At 32.7% G+C, this 27,649-nt stretch overlaps 5 protein-coding genes across 5 annotated transcripts; 1 reads left to right on the plus strand and 4 right to left on the minus strand.

Moving 5' to 3' along the window:
- OCT59_020546 (uncharacterized protein) lies at nt 1-1,901 on the minus strand (the record flags this gene model as incomplete). Its single annotated transcript, XM_066149265.1, has 6 exons — nt 1-6; nt 95-256; nt 328-422; nt 501-594; nt 715-998; nt 1,076-1,901. The coding sequence occupies 6 exons, from the start codon at nt 1,899-1,901 to the stop codon at nt 1-3; spliced, it is 1,467 nt and encodes a 488-aa protein (XP_065990191.1).
- A 692-nt stretch (nt 1,902-2,593) lies between these two features.
- OCT59_020547 (uncharacterized protein) lies at nt 2,594-5,221 on the minus strand. The gene is made up of 3 exons (XM_025309681.2): nt 4,525-5,221; nt 4,264-4,453; nt 2,594-4,137 (listed from the first exon to the last, which is right to left on the minus strand). Exons 1-3 carry the CDS (start codon nt 4,790-4,792, stop codon nt 3,147-3,149), a joined length of 1,449 nt encoding a protein of 482 aa, XP_025165398.2. The 5' UTR covers nt 4,793-5,221; the 3' UTR covers nt 2,594-3,146.
- Nucleotides 5,222-5,388: 167 nt separating this feature from the next.
- OCT59_020548 (uncharacterized protein) lies at nt 5,389-7,430 on the minus strand (the record flags this gene model as incomplete). Its single annotated transcript, XM_025328713.2, has 10 exons — nt 5,389-5,925; nt 5,988-6,076; nt 6,163-6,260; nt 6,340-6,364; nt 6,433-6,636; nt 6,696-6,825; nt 6,893-7,006; nt 7,090-7,125; nt 7,199-7,279; nt 7,344-7,430. The coding sequence occupies 10 exons, from the start codon at nt 7,428-7,430 to the stop codon at nt 5,731-5,733; spliced, it is 1,059 nt and encodes a 352-aa protein (XP_025165399.1). The 3' UTR covers nt 5,389-5,730.
- Nucleotides 7,431-11,503: 4,073 nt separating this feature from the next.
- Nucleotides 11,504-12,037, plus strand: OCT59_020549 (uncharacterized protein; the record flags this gene model as incomplete). Its single annotated transcript, XM_025328714.1, has 1 exon — nt 11,504-12,037. The coding sequence occupies one exon, from the start codon at nt 11,504-11,506 to the stop codon at nt 12,035-12,037; it is 534 nt and encodes a 177-aa protein (XP_025165400.1).
- Nucleotides 12,038-26,096: 14,059 nt separating this feature from the next.
- Nucleotides 26,097-27,571, minus strand: OCT59_020550 (uncharacterized protein; the record flags this gene model as incomplete). The annotated part of the gene is made up of 6 exons (XM_025320401.2): nt 26,097-26,291; nt 26,359-26,388; nt 26,463-26,642; nt 26,723-27,019; nt 27,110-27,342; nt 27,414-27,571. 6 exons carry the CDS (start codon nt 27,569-27,571, stop codon nt 26,146-26,148), a joined length of 1,044 nt encoding a protein of 347 aa, XP_025171482.1. The 3' UTR covers nt 26,097-26,145.
- Between the last annotated feature and the right edge of the window lie 78 nt (nt 27,572-27,649).

The following is a 27,649-nucleotide window of genomic DNA, read 5'->3' on the forward strand; positions in this document are numbered from 1 at the left end:
TCAGATCTAAAATTTCTCCCTTTACATCCACAGTAATTTTTTTACTTAAATCACCACGAGCTACAGCTTTTGATACATTTGCAATATCACGGACCTGAGCCGTGAGATTTGCGGCCATAGTATTGACATTGTCCGTAAGAATCTTCCACGTTCCATCGACTCCTTGAACTTCAGCCTGACCACCAAGCATACCCTCAGTACCGACCTCACGAGCAACACGTGTGACCTCGGCTGCGAACATACGCAATTGTTCAACCTAAGAATAAGATAGTTAGTAAAATTACAAACCAAACACAATCTACTTATTATAAGTATAAAAATAAGTACCATAGTGTTGATTGTTACTTTAAGTTCCAAGATTTCACCTTGTACAGGTACGGTAACTTTTCTTGATAAATCGCCACAAGCAACAGCTTTACATACTGTAGCAATATCACGCACTTGATTAGTAAGATTTGATGCCATAAGATTTACATTGTCGGTCAAATCTTTCCAAATACCGCCAACATCTTTAATATTCGCTTGGCCACCTAATTTCCCTTCTGTACCGACTTCAAGCGATACTCGGGTAACTTCAGTAGCAAAGGTTTGTAGCTGTTATTGAATGGATGAAAATAAAAAATTAAAAATTAAAAATTAAAAATTACAGTGTGATTAATCTTCAAACCCTTTAAAAAGGATCTCAACTAAGTTAGTTAATTTAAAATATCTTACCTGATCCACCATAGTATTTATCGTATTTTTAAGGTCTAAAATTTCTCCTTTGACATCAACAGTAATCTTTTTGCTAAGATCACCTCTAGCAACAGATTTAGATACATCAGCAATATCACGGACTTGAGCGGTAAGATTGGCAGCCATTGTATTGACATTATCAGTTAATAGTTTCCACGTTCCGCCAACACCTTGGACTTGGGCTTGTACGCCCAATTTACCTTCAGTACCAACTTCATGAGCAACGCGAGTGACTTCCGAAGCGAATGAATTTAGCTGGTCAACTGCAAAATATATGTATGTATATATGATAAGTATAAGACCAATTCTAAAAATGTATATATTTTTTAGAAATACTTACCCATAGTATTAATAGTATTTTTCAAAACAAGAGTTTCTCCTTTTACTTCAACAGTAATCTTTTTACTAAGGTCACCGTGAGCGACAGCTGTACATACTTCCGCAATATCTCTCACTTGTTTTGAATGGTTACTAGCCATCATGTTCAAATGGACCATCATATCCCTGAAATCACCTTCTAAATTTTCACTTTTAGATTGTACACCTAGTTTCCCTTCTTCGCCAACCTCGCGAGCAACATGAATAAGTTCAATAGATACTCTGTCAATTTTGTCGACCATGGTATTAATCGCGTTTCTTAGTGTTAGCATTGGGCCGGATGCAACGGGACAAATAACTCGTTTTTTAAAATCGCCACTAGTAACAGCCAAAGCAACGTTTGTGCATTGATCCAGACATTCCAGACAAACTCGATCACCATGTTCCAAGGAGGGTGGTGTATTAGGAGAACTGTCTGAATTTGAGTCGTGAATCTGATTATTTATATGATTACTATTGATTTGATTGGTTTGACATTTATCAGAAGGTGGAGCTAATATAGCGGTTTCATTAGATTGTTTCACTTGGAGACAATCTTCATTATTAGTAGCGGGCAAAGAACTGTCTTTAATAATGACTACAGAATCATTTTCATTCAATAGTGATTGGTAACGAGCGACCTCCTCTTCCAGGTAAATATGTTTTTCTAGTAGTTTTCTTAAAACAGAATCAAATTGTTCAATTTGTTCATTACGTTGTCCTTGATAACGCACTGTCTTGCAATATTCCACATTGCCATCATTAATGTTTTGAAGGACGTCGGTAACGTATCCGAGAACGTCCGTCATGTATGATTATTGGATAGCGGTTAATGTCTTATCTATTTTATATCTAATTTTGTACTTTCTAATAAATAGTTTAACAGCTTGTAGCTGGAAGTTTGAATGAATTAACTATAATTGCACCAAAGAGTACACGAAACGTGAAAAAAAATATTAAAACATATATGTAAAAAATATAAATAATATATAAAAGTAGATGTATTTTATGACAAATACCTAAATAACAAATTTGAGATGAAAAAGCGAATTTCTCTTAGAGAGTAAATAAGTTAACCACCCAAGAACTGGAGGGTGAAAGTTTCTTAACGGAACGGGGAAAAAAAAAAATTTTTTTAAAATTCAGTAAGTCAACATGTACAGTATGGTGATATATGTGTAAGGTGTAAAGCTTGCGTTATATATAATCGAAGCAAAATAAGGTTATTTCTAGGTTATTTATCACTATCACATAGAGTATCACGCATGAACCTTTTAAGTTTCTGAATTATCACAATAATATCAAATATGATCATATAGTTAAGCTTGAACATCTAGAATTCCAAAAAAAGTTTATACAGCCAAAGACACCAGATAATTATAGTTAAGGTCATATGCTCTGCTAAAAATTGATTGGGTATATGACTTCCTATTATCTATAGCTATTGTTAAAACAATGCTTAATATTTTTATATATAGAGATGGTGAAAAAGTCGAGATCTATGGTAAAAAGTTACATTTTTCATATGCCGTTTAATTCCCTAATATTTGGCAATTATCCGCAGCCAGTTCACAGCTCACGTGATATGTAAAATCCACATGACATATAACAAAAGAATTCACATTTCAAAAAGTCCGTTATATTAATATATATATATATATACAAACTATAGTTGATAATACAAGTAATACATTTAACAAAGTAGAATTTTCACTAATAAAAACAGGGATGTATAATAATAATATAATGAGTAATATGATAATAAGAGAGAGAAAGGAATAACAACTAGTATCTACAAGTTTACAACAAATATATATACAAATTAAATCATAGCAAGAGAAATATACAAATAAAAGTTGATATCGAAAAAGCAATTGTCCAAACATAGAAAAATAGGAAAAGCTAAATGAAGGAGTAATGTAAAATGCAATAAAAACGTGACAAAATCGCGTACGTTATCCTCTAAATAAATAATTATTTACAAAAAAAAATGTTCAACAACATTTATTCTTACACTATTAAGCCTGAATAAATAAAATAAAACACCATATAATTTACCAATAACGAACGACACGGTATCGACATCCAACAAACTGAAATTCACGATTACCCATAATAAAATTTCTGGGCCAAGTGTTGTGAGTTTGATCTTTTTGTAGAGGACGTGTACCATTATCTTGCGATAATTGTTGTAAAGCAACAGTAGCACTAATTGCTTCATAAAGGTCATGTTCAGTTAAAGGCGATGGTGTTTGTTGAGGAGATGTAGGATAAACAGTTGGAGGAGGATACGGAGCGTAAGAATCTATATGTGAGTGATAGGAACTTTTTTTTTGGATAATAGTGCTACCGGAAGATTTAAACGAATGTAAAATTTCGTTGTAATGGTCTTTAAACGTTGATTCGACAGCATTGGTAGGTGAGTATTGATACTTTAGATCATTATGTTGAGATGAACTAGAATAAGCTGAATCTGAACCACGACGACCGATAGTTAAGGTGTTCGGATCACATTCAGATGATGAATTTTCATCATCACCAAGACTACCATTCTCTGAGGATTGCTGCCTTCTTCGCTTGGACAATAGCTGATTTTCTATCATATTCTCAGCAAAATGTAGGTCCTCGGCTGTTCTCTTTTGTTTGCGCAAAATAACTAAATGACTATTGTTCTCTGCATTTTGAAATTTGGAGAATTGTATGGATTGATTAACTGCGGAGAAATCATTATGAATTCCGCACTTTACATCATTAATATTACCACCACTATTCTCTTCAATTGGTGGTGACATAATTATACTAGCTTTTATACCCTTGTCTTTATTATTATTCGTGACAGAAATATTGTCTACGCGTGTGTCCTTTGGTTTGCGTCTTTGCCGTTTCTTAGTTGGTACTGAGTCAGTGAGGGTCAAGCGGCCAAATCCAGGCTGTGTCGGATCCAGTGCTTGCGAAGGGAACAAGGGTCCAAACAAAGGAACGAGTTCTTCGCGAACAGCATAGCATGTCCGACGACAGAGCTCATATGCTTTTTCATATGGCATCCTTAAAATATTAAGAAAATAACAGCATTAAAAATATATTTATGATGCATTTAACTAATAATCAAGTAAATAATCAAAATGATGTAAAATAACATCCATAAGTTAAAAAAAAATATATTCAACGAACCAAGTTCCTTGGATTTTAAGAAATCCTCCTCTAACTTTCTTGATAGTTGATGCTAAATCCGGATGAGTATCCACTAATCTAGCAATATCGGCTTTATTATTACCGAGGGCTTTCCATATTCCAGTAAAATGAACGTATCCATTCTCTCGATCCCACATAATTGGTTGATCATTAATAGTGAATTCATATACTGATCATATAAAATAATAGATTAGTAACTCAGCATTTAAAGAAACTAATGGCATCATTAATGTTAATTACCAGGAATGTAACCTCGAGGATCCAAAGAAGTAGAATATTTTGTTCTCTTGATTTTGATATTAGTAACAGTATATGGACGGTAAGCCTCCGGTTCATTCTTGATCCCATCGTCGTCGTCGGAGACTTGTTGTTTAATAGTCCTTTTCTTTATCATAGCAGACTTGTGTCTCTGGCCTAATATAAGCGGTAAATTCTCGGTAACAGTTGTCTTTTGGCCAGTAGCACTTGTTTCGGGGAACGTTTTTAAAGTCGTAATTAGCTGAGACATAAGATAAATGATTGTTCAAAAAGGTTATATTGTGAAACTAATTATGATAATTGCTCAAAGGGTTGATTCCTTGAGCAATGAATTTAAGGAGAAGAATTGGACAGAAAGTCTAGCAAATTTAGGTTAGATCAAGAACAGCCAAAGATTTTATGGTTGTAAAATTTAAATAAAAAAAAAGAATGTCCGAAAACCCGAATTCCGTGTTAGAATACAAGAAGAGTTAAATCGTAAGTGAAGGTAAAGTGGAGAAAAAAATTTTACTAGTATAAAATTACAGAATTTTTGAAACGGCTTGTTTAAGGAGGGTGTAGTGGAATAGTTGGCGAATAATCGTACAAGATCGTGAATAGAAGAGAAGCAACAAAGAATGAAGCTCAAGGTAAGCAGAGGAAAGGATATATGAAAGAAAAGGGTAAAGAAAGGCGCGGACGGACTTAAAACTGAGGACCGAGGACAGTTTCCATAGAAGGAGTATTGGTAACCCTGAGAAAATTTTAGCCTCACACGACTATAATGTTCCCGCAGTAGATTACCGTACTACCAAAGTTGTGATGAATACCCTTTCCCCCAGATTCTCGGACAAACACTTTGAATATACAGTATTATTGTAAATTTAATATAATTTATTTATTTATTTTATTTGTATACGGACCATTATAAAACAATGATGTAACGGAAATCGGGAGGGAAAAACAGAACCACAGCGAATTTTAAACTATCTCTTTTAAGGTATAAATTGATATCAAGACATTTTGTAGTACAATAAATAATGAATTTGGACACGTCCTCGTGACAATTTTACACCAACCTATTTGGCCAGAATTAAAGAAAATTTTGGCAAGTATTATGTCTGTCTCTTGAACAACGATCCATGCATATACTTATATACTTGTAATTTTTATTTTGTATTACGCATTATTTGTAAAAAAAAACAAAAATTATTTCATTAATTCGATAAGTCCCAGCTCATGTTTTACTTGATCACCAGCAAAAATAGGCGGATAAAGAGATAGATTCGGTTTAAATGGTTCCAGAGGTTGTAAAATTTTATCACTCGCAACATGAAGAAAGAAAGTGGATGATATACGCCAGAGAGGACGATCTGGTCTTGTATTTTTGGCATCTTCAATGGCCTAAATTGTAAATCAATTAGAAAGGGTTTATTAAATATAAAGAATCAATAAGCTATTATTACCTTGATTGTATCTTCTGTTACTACAACTTCATGATATCCAGCTTTTACTTCACCACCCGTAATCCATTCGAATTGTTTTCCAGCTTGAACTACCGCGAAGTAATAAATTAATCGAAAAAAAAAGTTCAACAAATGAACAGTTTGGAACAAAAAAACATCAAGTTGAAAAAAATACCTAAGAGGTGACCATCTGGTACGCGGACCTGCATTTTTACGCCTCCATTACGTGGCCAAATGTGTAAGCCAGGAAAACGGGATTTTCCGTGAATAGTCCTACCATTTAAATTAATAAACAAATATCCATCAAATTCGTTCAAATATGTGAAAGATTTTCAAATAATGTAATGCTAACAAGAAATTCAGGTCATAATGAAAACCTATAAAACGAGGTTTCAGAAATCGTCAGCAAATAATTTTAAATTTGCATCATTAAAAGATTATTTACCGGCAAAAATGTTCCCAAGTTCCCCATACTTGTCTAAATCACTTCCAGTTGGAGCTAATAAATGTGGTCCATTTTTTGTAAGCTCAGGTAATTCATCGGCACGCATCCCAAATCCAACAGAAGCCATTTCAGCAACACCAAGTACAACACGGTGCATTTGACTTCCCCATGCATTCATTATGGCAGGCCAGATATCCTTAAAAGCTATAAAATGCATTCCGTTAGTTCAGTAAAAAATGATAATTAAACATTCATAGGCAGACCTTCGGGAATTACAGGATCAGCGTTGAGTTGCGGATATTTCGTTTCTTTCGGGATTTCTCCAATTCGCCAAAAGAATCGCCATTTGGGATCAGGTCCCGATGTAGGCAAGGGTCTATTTTCTACTGGTATCTAATGGTGACCTTAATGAATTCAAAATATAGAAATTATATTCAATAGTTATGGAATAACCACATACTTGACTAATTAGCTTTTGACAATCGATATCCTTGTGGCATTTAGGTTCTTCAGTGAATTCTGGAGTAACTCCAACTTGAAAACCAACATCTGGACGTGCATCTTTAAGTTTAGCCTTCAATTTTTATTTATAATTATAAATGAAAATATTTTCAAGCGATTTCTTCATCTTTTGTCAATGCAAAGGCATTTGTTTACCTCTAATGGTTGAGCGAAATAATCTTCAAGTAAATCCTATATGAATCAATAGTAGATGTAATATATAGCAATAATGAATTCTTGCACCATTCTAAAATTAATTACAAACCAAAAAACGAGAATTATCATCAGCCTTTACGCCTGAATTATTAATTAATAAAGCTCCATAGTCGCGTAAAGCATCCGCAGTCTAATAATACTAATATTAATAATATTGAAGCAATAAATTTTGCACCGACATATGAAATCTCCACCTTTTTACATTCATTTATTGCCGCTAAAGTTGTTTTATCTCTCATATAAAGATCAAAGTCAATTATAGGAAGAACAAAACTATCCATGTTGGAAATGTTGGAAGTAAAATAAAATAATAAACACCCTGCAGACCTGCATTAATAAAAAACACGTGAATTTATTATACATGGCGCAGCTGAAACATATTTCGCGTTTTATTTAAACTATTAATTCAAGTTTCCTCTGTAAAGAAATCATAATCCTATTACAGTTGAAAACGAAATTTTTTAAAAAAAGTGAATATAAAGGGCCATACTAATACTTGTTATTTACCTTTTAAATACAAACTCTATCAGTACCAAATTTTTTGATAATTAAATAAAAAATGTTGCAAAGGATTTAACAAAAACGTTTCGCAACGTTTTTTTTTGAAAATTTGTACAAAAACGTTTTTTTTTTTGACTAAAATTATGGCTAGACATAAAAATATCAAAATTTTTGATGGAGATATTATTCTAATTATAATATAAATATCGTTACTATATGTAAATTTATGAGTAGAACAAGTTTCCCTTAGTTTATTATAAGTAAAATACAATTTTTGTGATTAGTATCAACTCAGTTGTTTTACACATTTATTATTTAAATTGAAATTATTGAAAAAAAATTGATGATGTTTTTTAACTTTGGCCAAAATTATAATTTTTGGCATGCTTACTTTTACCTTGAAAAGGAGGAGAGAATTCTGAATTAAGTGGTATGGTAATAATCACCACTGGTGATATTTAGCAATACTCCTATAAAAATATAGGCCATGTATATGTAATTATAATATTTTATTATCAAGTTCATTATATAAAGACAATTTTTGTAAAGTTCTTAAAGAGAGTTTTTAAATATATTTGCTATATACATGTCCTAGTTTTGTAATATATCTGTAAAAGAAAAACTTCTTATGATGTTGACTACATAGATCTACACCTTTCTAAAGAAGTAAGTTGACTACCTTCTATTTACTAATGCATTTTTCCAATGGTACATATTTAGTTAATTTAAAAGGTATAAGTTTCGTTGCGAAGCCTACTGTCTTTTTTTTCATTTTTTTTAACAGTTGTTATTTTTAATAATAGAAAAATTTAGCTAATATTTAGTAAACTTTAGTACACTGGTAAAAAAATGGTCTATCCTACACATATCCTACACATATCTTACATATATCGGGTACTCAAAATGTAGAAAATCATACACAAATAATACACATATCATATACATATCGGGTACTTATATATATAGTATACCTATCGAGTACCTGATATATGTATGATATATATATTAGTACCCGATATGTGTATAATATGTGTATTATTTGTGTATGATTTTCTACATTTTGAGTACCCAATATGTGTAAGATATGTGTAGGATAAATCATTTTTTTACCAGTGGTATATAGATTATTATAATGTATTTTAATAAAATAATTTGTTGTTTAATAACATTTAGTATTGTTATATTAATATAATTTATATAAATAATAAAATATTGATATGATGTTTATTATCTTTAAAATAATGTACATCGTAATATATGGGCAATGAACATTTTGAATTGGTGATGAACATCAAATATTGTGATATCAATAGTACATTGCAGGGTCTAATGTTTAACATTTTTTTATGATATATATCAAGTGACCAATGTACATTTGATTAATATTTTTCCTGTAATTTTCTGATGCATATTACTTTTAGGAAAAAAATTATTGGAAAAATAGAAATAATACTTGGTATAGCTATAATATGCTCTTATACAATATAGTATTTATAGAAAATTTTATAAAAATAAGCAAACTAAATAAAGATAATTCCAGTTCTAATGTAAATATTATATCAATTACAAGTGATATTTAAGACTTATTTGATATTGTGTAGGCAGATTTCATTATAAAACACTCTGAATATACTACTGAACTTCATAAAAATAGGTTATACATATATTTAAAAATAAGTCTTCTTCCATTATTTTATATAATATATCTGAAAAAGACTTATTTTAGAATACATTTTTTGTCTAAGTTTACTTTAAGGATGCTTGTCAAAACTATTTTTTTAAAATTTTAATATAATCAAAATTCAATTTGAATATATTTTTTATAATAAACATTAGGAAGTTTTAAGCGGCCATATAATGTATTGAACAATGCCATGTGTTACTCAACTTCAAAAAGTATTGAGCAATAAATCCTTTGTAAACTGATGCCACTTAAAAATGGTGAAAAACATATATTTTAACATGTAAAATAACAGCAATGTGTTAAATAACATGAGGACCCCGGATATCTAATATAAAGGTCATAATGGACTTTTGGCCAAAAACACCCTTTTTGCTGAAACTCAAAAAATCGTTTTTTGTAAATATCTCAGCATCCAGTAATTCAATTTTAATGAACTTTTTTTTATTTTGTAGCCCTCATATAGCTCTACAATTTAAAAAAAAGTTCATCAAAATTGGACTACTGGATGCCGAGATATTTACAAAAAACGATTTTTTGAGCCCCTGAAAAATGGGCCAATCTGCTGAAAGTGTGACTTATGACCTGTTTTGGAGATATCCGGGGTCCTATAACATGTATATTGGCATCAATTAATGCATTGATTAACAGTATCAACAATGTAAAAAGCGTATATTAAATAGTGTCAATTAAAATGATATAATGTAAATTCTTTATTAATAAATTATTGACTATTACTACTTATTATCTATTAATTATTAAATACAAAGTTTCGTAACTTTTAGTTAATGAAATTTACCATCTATCCACTAATAAATCTAAATTTAAAACATATAACAAAGTTTCGTAACTAAAGTTATAAAATTTATCATCTAATCCCAAATTCAAAAGTTTCGATTGATGTCTACAAAAGAAAAAAAAAGAAACGTTAAAAAACGTTTCTAATAGTAAAAAAATAAAAATAAATACGAAAACTTCCCAAAATTTTGCGAAACTTATCATTTTTATAGACTGAAATTCCAAAGTCCTACAAACAAAAGGAAAGAAAATGTTAACTAACATTCTCAATAAAAAAAAATATATGGTAATTTATGAAACTTACTATTTTTACCTGAACTTATAAAAAAAATGAAAAGAACGGTTAGTAAACCATTCCATTATAATAAAAAAAATAATAATAAAACCAAGATTCATATTTGTATCCTATGAATCTTAGTTCATCCATTTGTCAGAAATTTTCTGAACCTATAAAAATCAAAGAAAAGAACGGTTATTAGTAACCATTCATAGTGTTTTTTTTAAAAAAAATAAATAAATAAAACCAAGATTCAGAATACTTACGAATCTTGGTAGGATCCTGAATAATACTAATATAACTCACAAGTAAACTTTAAGTACTGAAGTAAAAATACATTTTATAATATAACTCTGTCAATATTGAAGCCAGAAATTCGATTTTACTATCATTAGAATCCTCTCATTGAGACGAATCCAATGATATAAATTTTATTAAAATCGAATCACTGGTTGTGTTAAAAATAGGGGTATGTGGGATAACAAATTTTTAAAAATACTTCTGTAATACGCAACTTTTGAAAAATTTTAATATAAACTCTACACAACTCAAATGTGAGTGTATCACAAATCAAGGATATTTATAACGCCTTTGTTTCCGCAATGCGTTTCAAAAAACTGACCTCTGCACAGTTAGTATATCTACATTCTGCTGTTATTCTCCCAAAGGTTCACTTTCAATCGCAAGTCACGTATATTCCTAAAATAACACTTGTACGAACCATTGGATCATATTATATTCTACACAAGAAACTCCTTTCTCTTTCCCGTACTTTTTCTTCTTTGGCTTTGTCATTAAAATTTTTTAATGAAGATACCAATCCATATACATATTTGTGTCAATGACTTATTTTTCGTTTTATGGTTTAGGTTTCCCTATATTCCTCTGGTTTCACGTATTCCAACTGGATTATCATCACTTTCTGTACCTTTCAAGCAGCTCTGAAATAGCTTTCTTCTTTAGACAAAATTTCAAATTTTTCTAAATGGAATTCTGGTCAAAGGTCAATTTACCACAATTGGATTTTTCAGACTTTACGTATCCTTTCTGAAAGTGGTTTAAATATCAAGCTTCCTGTTGCCCTCTGTCTGGATTTAATGCCTTCTCATTCTATACCACTGGTCACTCTATCATCTGAACTTGCAAATTTTGAGAAAGCTATTTGGTTATTTTCTCCACTTTGGTGTCTCATGCAACTTGTTGATCCTTTTCACCAATTTATTTATACTTGGATGGATCTTAAAAAAATGAACTTGGTTTCTAAAACTGGCAAAACCCCTTTCTGGTTTATTCATCTTATCAACATACCTGATTTATTTTCTTATTTACTGGCTGTTAGTACGTCTGTACAATATCCTTCCTATTTATTAAAATTACAAGACTCTGCCCTTGCTACTATTGACGAGCACTTTCATCTTGAAGCCCGCAATCAGTATTATTGGATCGTGGAATTAGATGGTGCTAATTCTATGATTTTTGGACGTGTGTTTTACACTGTTAATATTTATAGCACTCGGATTGTCTATTTCTCGCATTGGATTAACTCTTCTTCTAATTGGCCCTTTATAACTCCTTGTCAAGATTGTTCCTTGCATGACGAATCGTTAGTAAATGGTCTTCTCCAAGTGTGATCTGTTAGATCCAAATTGTCTTATCGATCCTGTTTAACGTTTCTTCCTTCTTATAGATGTTTACAATTATTTCATATGTCTTCACATATAGATTCTACTTGTAATAATATTAATTTATTTCTTTCTCCTTTTTTGTTATGTTCCTTTTTTAAAATTTTATTAGAATATTCTTATGTCCATATTAAAGCTCTAATCGGGTCAGTTCTAATCTGATAACCTGGACTGAAAATTCAGATTGGTCCAGTCTGGATTGATGCTTTAACCCAGACCAAAATCACTGGTCAAAAACCAAGGTAAACATAGCATGAGCTTGAATTTTATTAATTAATGCCGAAGTAACTTTAGAGAAACACAGAGTGATCTAAAAAGTATCGCAACAAGTGCAGAACTAATAGAAAAACAAAGAACAAATAATCTTCCGAAATTACAAATAAGAAAAGCTAAGATTAAAAACCCCACCCTCTCTATATAAATAACTACGGCTACTCCCCCCAAATATATCTCAAAATGAGTAAAGTCGACTATGCTATACGTAACCCATCCAGCGCCGTACCCACTCCTAGAATCGGTAAAGAACCTCCGAGCTACCATTAGCACTATCAAAAATGCCTAAAATTCAATTTCCCCTATTTGACTACATACTATGGATAACAAACCTATTTCACAAAGACCTCTGGGAACTTTTTAGTGTCATGCAGTCCAGCCGATGGGGAACTTTTTAGTGTCGTGCAATCCCTGAAGGGACACCCACCTCATTTCGAACGATCCCAAACGGAGGACACCCACCTCATTGCGAACAATCCATCGACCTAAGATCTACCTAGATAAGTCAATCCAATGATAGTCCATCATGTGACCACCTTGATCGGCATACTACAAAAACTGCGGTACCCAACCTGTCACCCCCTTATCACCCCAATGATGATCGATTTTGAAAATTGTAACACCAAGCCACCATGACGATCAAATTTTCCAGTATCCCCCACCCCCAAAGAAAATAAGGTTACACCGAAAAAAGTGACCAAGAAAAACAAAAAGCAAAAAATAAAGACATAAACCTCAGGAAAACTCGAAGTGCAATGAGAAAAACCTGAGTAAAATTCACCAAACATACACCTCAACTCCGTCTCCTTATTTTAGAAGACTAACTCCCCAGTTAACAACATCAACTAGCAAGAAATACGTTGGTCAGGAGCTCCTTCCAAGAAATACCAGTCCGGCCTGCGAACCACTTGGCCAGTTAGACTTTAAAGGCGTAGGAACCAAGACGCACTACTTTTCAACCTTTCAGAAAGCCCAGGGGAACGTTCGTATGGAACTGCCATCTTACAGTATTATTGGTAACTCCAAGCACTACGATAACGGTCCTAACTCAATATAAGCCGTAAGGAGTTCAGGCGAAACTAAAGACCTCAGTAATAACTTTATATAACATCGAAAAGTCCTTTTACTATCACTCAAGGCAAAAAATCCTCATATTTTTCATCCATAACTTCATGGGAAAAAATGGGCAGAGCCCAACGGGGGAGAAAGTACGATCATCACTGGTCAAAAACCAGGCAAACGTGGCATAGTAGCCTTTATCTTTATTAAATTTATTCGAACTTTGACAATTTACAAAAATAAAAAGAAAGATATAAAAATAAAACTAACTAAAAACAAAGCTATATAGTCTCCTAAGAAAAAATAAAGTAAAAAATTAATCTAAAAAAAGAAAAATCGCATTACACTAAATTTCCCCAGATCTTCCCCCTTGATATATTCCAACCAAAGTAGAAGCAACTATGCTAACAAAATAACGAATAGCGCGCCCACTATAAAAATCGACACTCCATCCTGCAAAAGCTGTTATTAAGTAGCACCGTTAGACGACCCATAAAACCCGAAAAGTGATTAAACTAAGGCAAACTATATTTCATCGAGTTCTTCAACCAATCGGTTCCGGAGTCACGTGAATCGTGTAGGGTCGGAGGTGGTAAAGATGAGTAAGGTATGTACATCGACAAAGGCAGATTGGATGGCTTCGGAGTAGTTTTCAACTTATAGGTAATGTTCATCGCATTTTTCCATCTACTTTTCTCATAAGAACGCGGATTCCAGATTCGTCTTCTGAATTTCTGGACAAAATTGTTATGAATAGCAGCGATAACTTTAATCGCAGAAGTTCTCGGAATGGATAAATCAACAAATAAGTCGATGAAAAGTTTGGGTAAGCAACCACGGATAAGGGCGAAGGAGGACCAATTTGTAGAAGAAAAGGACCAGCATGAAAGAGAAGTAAGTTTAGCTATAAATGGAGTAGGATCAGTATCAACCAAATTACTCGCTTCCAGAAGTTTGGAAATCAAATGATTTTGATAAGATTGGAGAATTTGCTGCATAGGCAGACGTCGTCTTTTGCACATAAAAAGGTGCATCAGGTCTTCCATGCGGTCGATACAAGAACGGCAAGTTAATTCGTCCATGTATAAGTCTGGTCGGGTCCGTTTAAGCTTTTCCAGTGTAGGCAAATCATCCAAGAAAAGTTTGAATTTAAAGGTTAGGTGTCTTGAAGCGTGCTCGGAGTAAAAGATGCATCATGAGAGGGCTTAAAATTTAAGGTGAACCAAGTAAGTTCCCAGTCAACAATATAATCTATATTAATTGATAATAAAGTAATAAAGTGAAATCGCGTTAAATTTAACAAATCGCGCATTAGCTGCGTTTGATAATATTGTTTTAGGAGGTGTCGTGGATTAAATTCACAAACAACATCATTGTCATAAATTAAGACAAAATCATGGGCAGAGGCCAGGTCCATTCCAGAGATCAAAATACTGGTTGACGCGGTATGAGCAGTATTGGCCAAAAGGAGTCAGCAAAATCGTTTAAGTAATTGCCAGAATGAGCTTTAACTTTGACGGGAAGGACAGTCAAATTTTTTGAGAGGATGGTTCGCTCGATAATAGCCCAAAGTTCAAAATTTGTAGTTTTATAGTACAAACGACTATTTGAATAAATAGAGGAAAAACAACTTCGAGACCATCAATGGCAGTTTGCGAGTCAGTATAAATAGTAACTTCTGAGTCACGTGGAGAAATAGTTAAAACTGCATAAATAGCAGCAGCCTCAGCACGAGAAGAAGAGGGATTATCACGTATGAGGCCGTGAGCGTAAGTGGCGATAGAGTTAGGAAAACCTGCATCGGGGAGCTATTTGCATCAAGACCAGCCCATAGAGAACGATCGGGAGTGCTTAAATTAATAAGAGACCCATCAGTGAAAAAGGTATAACGCGAATCCGAGGAAACGACCAGCGGGGAATTTGCAAAGACAGCAGCAGCCGAGGATTCAATAGTGACAGGAGTATTAGGGGCTATAGCGGTATCTGCAGAATAAGAATCGGAATCAAAATCCAATCTACTATAATAAAGACGGACACCATCTTCTATATCAGCCCAGGTAAAAGGTGAAGTCACTTCAGAGGTAGTACGTCTAATTCGTTCATTGGTAGTGGGCAAAATAAGCGAATGGCGTAGAGAGACCGTAGTTGTACATAGGGTTAAATCAGCATTCCATTTTTTGGAAGGAGGTAGGGGAATATGGGCAGCGCAGCCAGGGCAAGGAGAAAGTCGAATAAGATCTCCAGGCGAAGATTCACAATCAGGAGAGACCCAATGGACAATGGAACAAGTACCACGACTTGTTTGGACCAAAAGTTGTTTGCCGAAGATGGGAGAACCAAGATCGTCTAACGTGACAATCCAATTTTTTGTAGTGGGAGGAGAGGATAGACAAGGTTCCAATTCATAAAATGAAGAAGCATTCGTATGCAGAGTAATAAACTGATCCAGCAAACGATTATTGGAGTCAGAAACAGTGGTAGCTTGTTGGATATCTTTATACCAATAAGGGATACGGCCAGGGCCACGTCGTCCAACCAAATTATCATAGTAAGCCTTCCAGGAAATTAAATGAGTTCCTTGATGGAGTAACAAGCTGAGATAAATAAAACAGTTGTCGTTTACGCAGGATGGGAAAATAGGCTTTAAAGGCTTTAGGCGTCGTGCATTCAAATAAAGGAACGCATCCATCTATCAAGGACAAATTTGGAAGCTTCGATAATTGAGTGTGAAGCAACCGAAAAGGAGTAGAAGACAAGAGAGCAATAGTGCATGCGATATAATCTTTTTTGAAAGAAAATAGAGAAGACCATATAGACCAATCTTTAATTAAAAGGGGAGAAATAGGAATCAAAGAATTATATTGAATTAAACTCAATCTATAAATAAAAAGAGATTGAATAAAAACAGAAGAAGAGTTAGCCATTAAAAATAAATTAGTAATATGACATTGTCGTTGATGAGCAAACAAATTAATCAAGCCCAAGGCATGAGACAAAAATAAAATGGAATTAGGTAAAGAACGAGAAAAGTTTGCTTTATGCTTTACGACAGATCGTATACTTCTCGTTATTAGGTGACAATCAGATTCAGATAAGTGAGTAACTTGCATCCGATATTCAAGTTTCGGTATAAGGACGGCATTATGTAAATACACAACTTGTTTGGAAGAGAGCTTTGCAGGTCGGATGGTCGCAGCAAAGGAGCAGCATTCGCGTTTGAGTGCTTTCTTAGACAAAATCACGGGAGCTCTTAATGTTAAACCAAACACCTAAAAAACGAAAAGAAGTTGTCATGGAAATTGGGGTAATAGTAATGGAAGGAACACTATTTAAAAAGGATAAATCCAAATTAAAAGTGATAGGGGATAAAGTGGAATTTGGAGTCAAAGGCAACGAATTAGTGATTAACACATATTTGTTATGATTGGCAGAAGTGTTATTGATCTGATAAAATTCTTCAGTAATGGATAACATAAATTCCATGCCAGCTTTTGACGAGGAAATAAGAGTAGAGTCATCCATAAATACTAAATTATTAATCTTCAAATCAAGAGAAGGACTTGAAGAATCAATTAAAGACGGTGTAGAAAGAACATAAGGGTCCATCATCTCATTCTTCAGAATAGTAAGTAAGGGATCAATATAAATGACCCATAAAAGAGGAGAAATAACTTCGCCTTGGTCAATACCAATGCGAACCCTATAGGCAGGCGTAGATCCATGAGCAGTGAAAACGCGATTAGTGCGTTTCATAAAAAGTGAAAGAATAAACTTAACAGCGGAGGCTGGAAGACGTATACGTTCTAAAGCGAAACGTAACATCATTAAATCAACAGAATCAAAAGCTTTAGAAATATCTTGGGAAAGAATCCAAAGTGGGTTTTTGTTGATATCAGGCATCATGGATAATAGATTCTAAAGTAATAATAGGGTCGCGGCAAGAACCTCCAGGAAGACCAGCGAAGTTACCACCTTTAAGAACATCATGTGAAGCCATAATGGTAGAAAGGCGATTATAAAAAAGTTTGACAAGAGATTTCCTAATCACTTCAAGTATGGTAATAGGGCGAGTATTTTTTAATTGACACTTCCATTCGTGAGGTTTGGGGATAGGAAAAACCATTGCTTGTCGCCATAAATCAGGAATATCAGCTTTGGAAAGACATGCTTGAATCGGAAAATGAGAAGTAAAGCCGAGGTACGAGATCCGAGATGTTTGAGCATTTCATAAGTAATCATGGAAGGACAGAGGCTTTACCGTTAGGAGTGGAAGAAACGGTGGATAACCATTCATCAAGGGTAGGGGGATTCATTAAAGAATCATAGATGGAGGAGGACACATCATCCATAGGTTGATAGGCAGAAGACCATTTATCAGGTAGTGTATCGATAGATACAGGAGGAGTGGACTTTATAGGTACAAAGTTTTGGAAATGGTTAACAACAGCATCATCTATGTCCTTAGGAGCAGTCAACAACTGAGGTTGAGAAGGATGGTCGATGAAGACACGGTCCAAAGTGATACGGCGACGGAGTGCGAAAGCGCTGAATCAATAAAGGAGGAAAGGTCAGTTTCAAAATTATTATTCCTATCGTCCAAGTGAGCACGGATGGAGGAGTCTTGGAATTCTTTTTCTTGAAGTAAATGAAATCCCCGTAAGGATTTTGAAATATTGGATAAATCATCAAGAAGTGACTTGAAATTATCTTGTCGACATGATGAAAGAGAAAAGGGCAGAGTAGGAATGAAAGTAAAAATTTTCTTATATAATTGAAGAATGTTCTGAAGTCGATGCAAATGTATAGACCACTTATGTTCATGAGCAGCAGAATAAGTTAAAGGATATTTGCGCAATAGACGTATCGAATGCATTAGGCGATTTAAAAACCGATAATTTTGAGTTAAAATTTCCAGATCTTTAAGGAACCTAGGAGTATAATTATTGCCAACAGTAGAAGAAGGTAAAGTAGCGTTGGCGGATTTAAGGATTCGCGATTGAAGGTATTCGCACATCTGATTGATATGCCAGGAGGAAAAGGTTGATGGTGAAACATCACATAAGGCATCAGCTTTGTCAGCAAATTCCGTCCATTGAGTATCAGTTACAGAATCAAATTTGAAAATGCGACGGGTTTGGCGCTTAAGTTGACGAGCGCGAGCCAATTTGGTAGAGGCAAAAGTAAAGACATATCATAATATGTGATGACAGGGTTGTGATCAGATGTGCAGATGTCTTGAGCATTAAAAATACAAGCAGTAAGAGCAAATCCTTTGAGAAGATGGCAGGGACCATACATAATCAACACGAGTAATGTGGTCATTGCGTTGAAAGGTACCTAAAGAATCGGAAAGATTAATGGGTGTAAAATCTTCATATCCATGGGAAAGGAGATGAAAAAGTAATCGGTGTATATGTTTTGAAGCAATTTGAGGTTGATTAAAATAAATAGGATAATATTTATCTAAATGCATATTAAAATCGCCACAAACAGCATGATAAAAACCAGCTTGTTTAGTAAGGATAAGTTGTTGAATAAGCAAATCAATAGTGTCAGTGCGCAGAACACTTTCAGCAGGGGGAGGGATATAAATAACAAATATACGCAATTTAACATTGCCTTTGAAATATAAATCAACAGAAAGCAGTCGTGAAGAATGGGATTTAAAGTCTTGTACATGTGATGCAAGAGAATTTTCTATAAATAGGGAAACACCACCAGAAGAGAGAATTTGTTTAGAAGTATCCAAATTCGAAGAAAACACAGTATAATTAGAAAGTCGTTTGGATAAAAACTTCATTTGTTTAGGGTGGATATGAGTATCAACAATACCACCAAAGGAAATATGTTTTAGAGAAAAGAAGGTAGAAATCTCTTCTAATTTAGTCTGACCATGCATTTTAAGGCCATTGACATTAAAAGAGGAGATATTAAATGAATTGGGGATAGGAGAAGTGTTACTAGGAGAAGAAAATAATGATTCATGTGAAAAAAGTTCAGTAACATTATTGGGGTTGGGAGGGTTTCGTACAAAGGTGTCATAATTAAAATTATTGTCCGACATTAAAACACAATGATAAAAACAGTCGGGGAGATAAGATTTGAAGAAGAAAATTAAATAGAAGAAGCTGAATCAGCTTGTTCTAGGGGAAGCACCACCAATGGAGCTAATGAATTGTTTGATATGACCAGTAAGTTGGTCCAATTTACTTTCAATAACGACTCTACTATTTTTGAGATCATTAATTTCTTCTTGCGTGGAGGAGATAGGGGTAAAAGGAGGAGCATTTGGAGAAAGGTGAGAAGAAGGAAGTGATGTGTCGGGAATAATAGTGAATGTAGGCGAAGGTCGCGTTAAAATGCTTTTGGGGGGCAGTGAAGATTTAGCGGAAGACTGAATATTAAGCGGAAGCATGAGTTACGGGGGATCTTCTTGCATGAGGTCGGTTCGGGTTCGTTGGGCGCAGGAAGTGGATCGAGGCCAAGGTGTGATTCAATACGAGTCATCCGTTGGTCAGCAAGTTCAAGAGCGGAGATGCGTTTGTGAAAGTTGGCAACTTCACATTGTAATTCTCGCAAAAGGTTTAAAATGTTATTAGCATCATCAGGAGATAATGCAGAGTTAGGAGTTTGTTGAGGTAAGGGACGTGCTTTAGAACGAGAGGAGGAAGAAAAGGAGACCGATCGTTCTTTGCTATTATGGCGGGCACGATGAGAGGTACTGGGAGGGGGTTTGTTATGATTATTATCATTATTAGTGCGGTCGTGGGAAACGTTATTGGCTCGTCCAGAATTGGAAGCGGATCGATCTTTAGATTTGGAGCGAGATCGAGAGCGAACGTGCATTGGCAGCATTAGAATTGGAGCGATGAGGTTGATTAACATTAAATCGTTCTTTAAGTTTTGCAACAGGGTCGCGAGTGCGACTTCTACCTCTGGTTTGTTTGAGTGGGCAAAAATTTGGAGCACAACCTAATTTGCCACATCTGTGACAAAGTTTGTTAGTATTATCTGGGAGGACCAGAAAAGCACTTTGCCTTGGAAGCTGACAGTCTGTTCCATAGCAGCATCCATGGTTTCTTGGGAATTGAAGGTGACGTAAGCCCATCTTTTGGGCTTGTAAGATTTAGAGAAAGCGGCACATTGACAGCTTTGCGCCGAAGTACAGTAAGGGGAGCCAAATTGATATCCTTAACATTGGGGGGAAGTTGGGTGAGGGTGGCAACGTATTGACGGCGCGCAGCCTTTTGATCACAGAATAAGAACGTGGAGTAATTCGAGGCAGGTGGAGAAACATGCGCAGCCCATTGGTCGGTAAAACGAGCAATAGAATCGGCGTGATCATAAACAATGCGGGCTTGCTGAACTTTGGCATTAGGCCTGGAGAAAAGGCGGCAAGAGGTGATATTACCAAATTTCTTAAAATAAGCCATGAGGTTGTCTTTTTTAATGAAGAAAGGGATATCGGTAACTTGGATAGCCCGGAGATCTTCGTGGATCGGAGTTGGCGAGGGTCATGTGCATGAAAGATTAAGTCAGGGAACTCAGGATGGGTGGAACCAACGCACAGATCGCGTGCTTCAGCTGTATGGAAGTGGATAACGAGGCGTTTGGCTTCACCAGAACCAGTCATACGTGCTTTTCCAGTAAACGACTCGTAAGTTTCTAAAAAAAGATTATTAACAGCCTCAGCAATGGGCTTTAATTAAGGTAGGAATTTCTTAAGAGATTCAGGGGCAGGCATTCGGTGCAGCCGCAGCCTGAAAATCTTCTCTGGTTATGGCGAGGTCGCACTGGATCTGGAGTATGATCGTCATCGGAGCGCCGTTGGTATCCAAATTGGGCGACGCGTTAGGGGGTTGTTGCAAGTCTTTGTTTAAAGGTGCGTACGTGGACGCGTCCACATTTCCAGAAGACGCGACGTGACTGGGCGCAGTTGGCGCAGCAGATTTTTTCGGGGAGGAGGTCAAAGTATTTTCGCCAGAGATATTTTGTTGAGGAGAAGAGGAAAATCCATCTACTCCAACGTCAGCCGTCTGGTCATCGGCAACGTAAGTCTTCTTCCATAGAATTTTCGGTAATCGTACGATTACGTTTCTGCTGGACAGTGTTTTCACCATCGGAGCTTGAGTTATCGGAGTTATTATTTTTTCGTTCTTGACGGGAAGCTTTCCTACTGTTAGGGTTATGACACGCCAGGCTCTCGGCATAGTTACCAGACGTAGTAGAGGGCTCGAGTTGGGAATATATAAAATATAAAATTTTATTAGTAGTTTGTATTATTTTTTAAAAATAATAAAAAATATTTTTCGTCGAAAATTTCGTTTTTGAAAAATTCAGGAGAGAGTTCACTAGTCACTACTGGTCAAAAACCAATATATCGGGTAGCAGATATGTATTAGATATGTACCCAATATGTGTAGTATTAATGCAGAAAATCGGGTACCCAATATGTGTAAGATATGTGTAAATATATATATCGTCTACATATCATTTACATATCATATACATATCGGTACCTAATATGTATATGATATATATATTTACATATATCTTACACATATCAGGTACCCGATTTTCTGCATTAATACTACACATATCGGGTACATATCTGATACATATCTGCTACCCGATATATTGGTTTTTGACCAGTGAATATTCGGTCTGGTCTGGTCCGGTTTCGGATTATAAATCTAACCCAGATTGAATTAAACAGGTTGGAACCAACCCGGACTGATAAATATTTTTGCAATGGTTTATATTAAAACCGTTGCGATTATTTAATTATTAAATAAAAAAATGTTGCGTAATGTTTTTTTAACATATTATTTATACATGCCACCCAAATTATTTTGGACTGCCGTAATTATAAGTAAAATCCCAAATTCAATTATGGCATCCCAAATTATTTTGGCACTTTACATAGTAAATTATATATAAACTGAATGAATTATGGCATCCCAAATTATAATTATGGCATCCCAAAATAATTTGGGCAGCATGTATAGTACTTCAGATGCCCACTTAAGAGCTGAACCTAAAAAAAAAGTAAAAAAAGAACAGTTAATAAATTATTTTATAATAATAATAAAAATAAATAAATAAAAATAAAGATTTGTATTTACAAATCTTTAAAGTTTCTGTATTTAAAAAGCCCACCCGAAAGCTGAACCTAAAAAAAGTAAAAAAAGAACGGTTAGTAACCATTCATATAATAAAAAAATAAAAAAAGAAAGATTTGTACTTCGTACTTATAAATCTTAAAAATACTTTTTTTTCTATCCTTTAGAAGTCCATTTCCTTTTGTTTTCCTTTTTCGTTTTCATTTTACCTTTTCCTTTTATTTTACCATCTCCCTTTTGTTTTCTTTTTTCCTTTTATTTTTTACCCTTTTTCTTTCCCTTTCATTTTCTAAAATCTATAATAGAAAATATAAGAACAGTTAGTTAACTGTTCCATAAAATTAAAAAAACTAAGATTACAAATCTTAGTTTTTTTATTACTGTTTAATTTGTAGTTTTGACCAGCATTCCAGTTTCTATACAATAATCATAAAATTATCGAAAAGGGTAAGTAGGAAAGGAATATTAAAATCAATAAAAAATTTTTTTTGTGTTTATGACAATGAATAAATGAATAAAAGTTTAAAAAAAGAAAAAAAAAAGAATACATAAGATTCTTTTAATATATGTAATGTGTAATGTGACTATTCAACCAATGTATAATTGTAGATTATGAGGATCCTGCTTACTTATAAGATAGGTCACCCTCAAGTTTAAGGTAAAAATTATATATAAAATTCTTTGCAGATCCTACTATAAAAGGAAATTTTATGTTACATTGTTATAATTTTTTTATTATAAATAAGCGGATCCTAGATTATGGTCGAACTTTTTAATTTTGAATATTCTTTTTTGACTAGTATTCTATAAATATTATATATGCCACCCAAATTATTTTAAACTGCCGTAATTATAAGTAAAATCCCAAATTCAATTATGGCATCCCAAATTATTTTGGCTCTTTACATAGTAAATTATATATAAACCGAATGAATTATGGCATCCCAAATTATAATTATGGCATCCCAAAATAATTTGGGTAGCATGTATAATAAATATAAACTATAATTATTTATAATTAAAAAAAAAAAATTTGATAGCTCAATTGTTAGGTCATAAAACATAATAACTGAGTTATCAGTTGTTTAATATCATATATTAATGGTAATATTGATAGCTTTGAGTAACAATATATAATGTGTTAAACTATACATTAAAGTTGAACAACGCATATATTAATATTATGTATTGGTATACTCAATATACGGGTGTTAATAATTATATTGAACAACTAGTTAGTATTGATCAACATGTACAGTATACTGGTGTGAATCAACACTTACTAAACTTCCTGATAAAATTAATTGTCTAAACTGTTTTTTTTTTAAAAAAAAAGATTTTCTAAACAAATAATGATTAGCCAATAAAATTTAATTAATCATGTGATAAGGGGTAACGATGACATTACACGTTTAATGAATAAATTCTCTCTTAATAAAAAATGTTGCAAAACATTTTTTATTATTAATTTATCAAAAAAAACATTTTGCAACATTTTTTTTTAACGATTTTAATAAAAAATGTTGCGAAACATTTTTTATTTTTAATTTAAAATAAAAAATACTGTTTCGCAACAGTTTTTTTACTATTTTAATAAAAAACGTTGCAAAATGTTTTTATTATTAATTTATTGAAAAAAATGTTTTGCAATGTTTTTTTAACGATTTTAATAAAAAATGTTGTGAAACGTTTTTATTATTAATTTATTGAAAAAAAATGTTTCGTAACGTTTTTTAATGATTTTAATAAAAATGTTGTAAAACGTTTTTTATTTACCATTTTGCAATAGTTTGAACTGGATTTGAACTGGATCTGTTCGAATTAATCCGATCTGATCTGATTTTAATGAATTGTTGATCGGATTTGATTCGATCTGAAATGGATCAAATTTTTTTAATTCGGATCGGATCACAGATCATAAAATATATGGTCTAATCTGATTCATCACGGATCAGATCTGCAGATACGAATCAGATCAGTTTTTTTTTCAGAATACTAGGTATAGAAAATTAGCATTATTAATATAAAATTTAATACATAAATAGTATACATGATGCTCAAATTATTTTGGACTGCCGTAATTATAAGTAAAATTCCAAATTCAATTACAGCATCCCAAATTATTTTGGTACTTACATAGTAAATTATATATAAACTAAATGAATTATGCCATTCCAAATTATAATTATGCTATCCCAAAATAATTTGGGCAGCATATATAATAAATAGAATAGAAACAAAAAGAAATAGGTGATATTTAGATCATATAATGGTAGTTAAATACTTAGATTAAATAATGGTAATTAGATTATATATTAATAAAAATTATAAATAATAGAAAAGATTAAAGGAATATTTAAAGCATAAAATAGATACCTAATACAAAAAAAAATATAGGTTATATAGTGGTATTTAGATTATATTATTTAGATTATATGGTGATACTATAATTTAGAATAAATAGAATACTGCTATATAATATAATTATATTACATAATGGTATCCCACTCCTATATAGCTACTATAATTATTTGATAGATAACAGTATACAAATAGAATTCTACTTAAGAATAATGAATAGTTATAAATTACTAATATTAGAGTAATATATAAGTGTAGTATTTTGTATATTTTTTATTATTTACTTTAATAAATTTATAAATGTACTATGATTTGTAAAAAAAAAAATATATAATTTTCAATATATAACTATAAAGAGAATTGGTTGTACAACCTATATTATTTAAAATTGGCAAAGTTTTATAAAATTTTGGTTTTATTTGTATAAAAATTGGTAAAAACAATTACTTTTATTTAAAAATAACTATTAAAATTAGTATGTCTAACTGAAATATCAGAATTTAATAATAATCAATAAATATTATACTAGAATTGTTGGCAAGGCTAGTTTGAAAGAATTAAAATCTGATTTTTCATTAAACTTGTAATATAAAAAGTAGTAAATACTAAATAAAGATAATATTTGATAATATTTTAAATTAAATATTAGGTTTGTTAATTATTACTAAAATATGCAAAAATCAACAAGGCTATATTGAAATTAGCAAAACTATTTTAAAAGGGTTAAAATCTGAATTTTTTTATTTGACCTGTAATTGGTACTGATTATCAATGATAATAAATAGCAAACTTCTTTTCTAAATAAATTGATAAATGCAAAAAGAATAAAATAAAATATAGCATCTTATTAATAAGTTAACAAATCTAATTGTATTAGTTTCCAGTAATCAGATTTAATGAATTTTATACCATTTGATTCATCTCACTAAGACAAATCTAATGGTGATAAAATCATTTTACAGAACAGCATGTCTAAAAATTATTTTAAGCCAAATTTGGACTAATTTGCCAAAATCAAAATGACTAGACAGGTCAGAATAGTTATCCAAGGTACATCGTATTGTCATGTATCTCTGTCTTGCGAAATCGTGGAAAACACCACGTCGAACCACTTGAAAGAGATTACATTATACACTAATTATATAATAAATATATTGTATATGTATAATTATGTGTCTTTGTTAAGCAGAAATTTATAGTAAATCAATTTTGAAATTATTTTTATTATTTAGCATGTAAATATTATTTATTCAAAATAAGAAAAGTATTCCATCGGCCGCATAAACAGTCTACAATTTGTTTATCTCTGAATTCCGTCGAATCCACTTGCACAAACAAATAGTTATCATTCAGTCTATCAGCACCTAAGCCTAATTGTCCATATTTTCCTATAGAAAATTCACATTCTTTAAGTTTTAAGTCGAGAAATAAACCCGTAGCAAATAATTCACATACCCCATCCACAACTCCACAATCTGTAATCATCTATGTCGGATTATAATGAATAAGTATTGTAAGTTTTATATTACGTAAAATTTTAAATTCTCTTTTATCTTTACCTGTAATAGCAACAGTATGCGCGCTCCCGCATGCCACCTTCAATACATTTAATTCAATGTCATTTTCACCACCAAACTCAATCAGTGAGGGTTCAGCACAATTCACCATTGAATCTTTACCCGAAGAGATCCCCAATCTCCCAAAGTGATTCCATCCAAAAGTATATAAATCACCCGAGTCTTTACAATTGTCAAGAAAAGTCGATGTCTCGCACAAGATATTTAAAAAGTAAAGTATTTTGATTATAATATGTACGTACCAGTAATTACTGCGGAATGAAATCCTCCGCAAGCGATTTCTTTAACTCTTAATCCCTGAAAAAATTCAATAGATGTAGGTTTTTCTAATGAGTTTGTAAATTCCCCATGTCCAAGCTGACCAAATCTTCCTGATCCCCAGCTAAAAACTTCACCGTCTCTTGTTAACGCCAAGGAATGATTCTCTCCACAAACAACGTTTGTGAAAAATGGATTTAAACTTCCGCTCTCATCAAAAGCAGTTATTTTCTTTGGTTTCTCATTATTTTTTAAATTAAATTGCCATAACTTTCCATCCACTTTTTTTTAACGATAAGTAAACGATATTTTTACTTATAGCAGTTAGTAATTAAAGTTTAAAAATTAAGAAACTGCCATATATTACGTACTTGTTACAGCAATTACATTACTTCCGGTCCACATTTGCGCAACATCAACGCACTTTGCAGGCAGGTTAAAAATCTTTTTGGAATGGCCATAAAGGTTTCCATTAATATCTAAATATCCCTGGATCCCATTGTCATCTCCGAAATATTTCATTATATTTTGTGCAGGAAAATGGGTAGGAGATATAATTTTATTTCTTGTATCATCAAACCCCCAAAACATCAACTTTCTTTCACTATTAGATAGAATAAATTTCGTTAAGCAATCATCAAGTATTGATTACAAAAACATTATGATTTTACCAACATGTTGTTTATGCCCAAAGTTGAGCTAATATTGGCCCAGATGATATCATCACACTGTGTGAACCCTGTAATATCACTTGGAACACTTATAATATCATCATTATTTGCCGGATTAGTTTGTTGAAAGGAATTATAACCGAACGAATAAATTTGCCGCATCTATGATTAATTCGTTAAATTTGTTAATATTATTAGAATTGAAAATATTCCCTTACAACAAGACGAGATGTTCTTATT

The sequence above is a fragment of the Rhizophagus irregularis genome, chromosome 3 (assembly GCF_026210795.1).
Source record: "Rhizophagus irregularis chromosome 3, complete sequence".
In the NCBI taxonomy this organism is placed as follows: domain Eukaryota; kingdom Fungi; phylum Glomeromycota; class Glomeromycetes; order Glomerales; family Glomeraceae; genus Rhizophagus; species Rhizophagus irregularis.

Excerpts from the sequence above, each read along its gene's own strand:
- OCT59_020547 (XM_025309681.2), bottom strand. The coding sequence starts at position 4,792 with ATGTCTCAGCTAATTACGACTTTAAAAACGTTCCCCGAAACAAGTGCT. Across the intron at positions 4,454-4,524 it reads TCCTCGAGGTTACATTCCTG|TATATGAATTCACTATTAAT; the intron begins GTAATTAACATT and ends TTATATGATCAG. Across the intron at positions 4,138-4,263 it reads CTTAAAATCCAAGGAACTTG|GATGCCATATGAAAAAGCAT; the intron begins GTTCGTTGAATA and ends TAATATTTTAAG.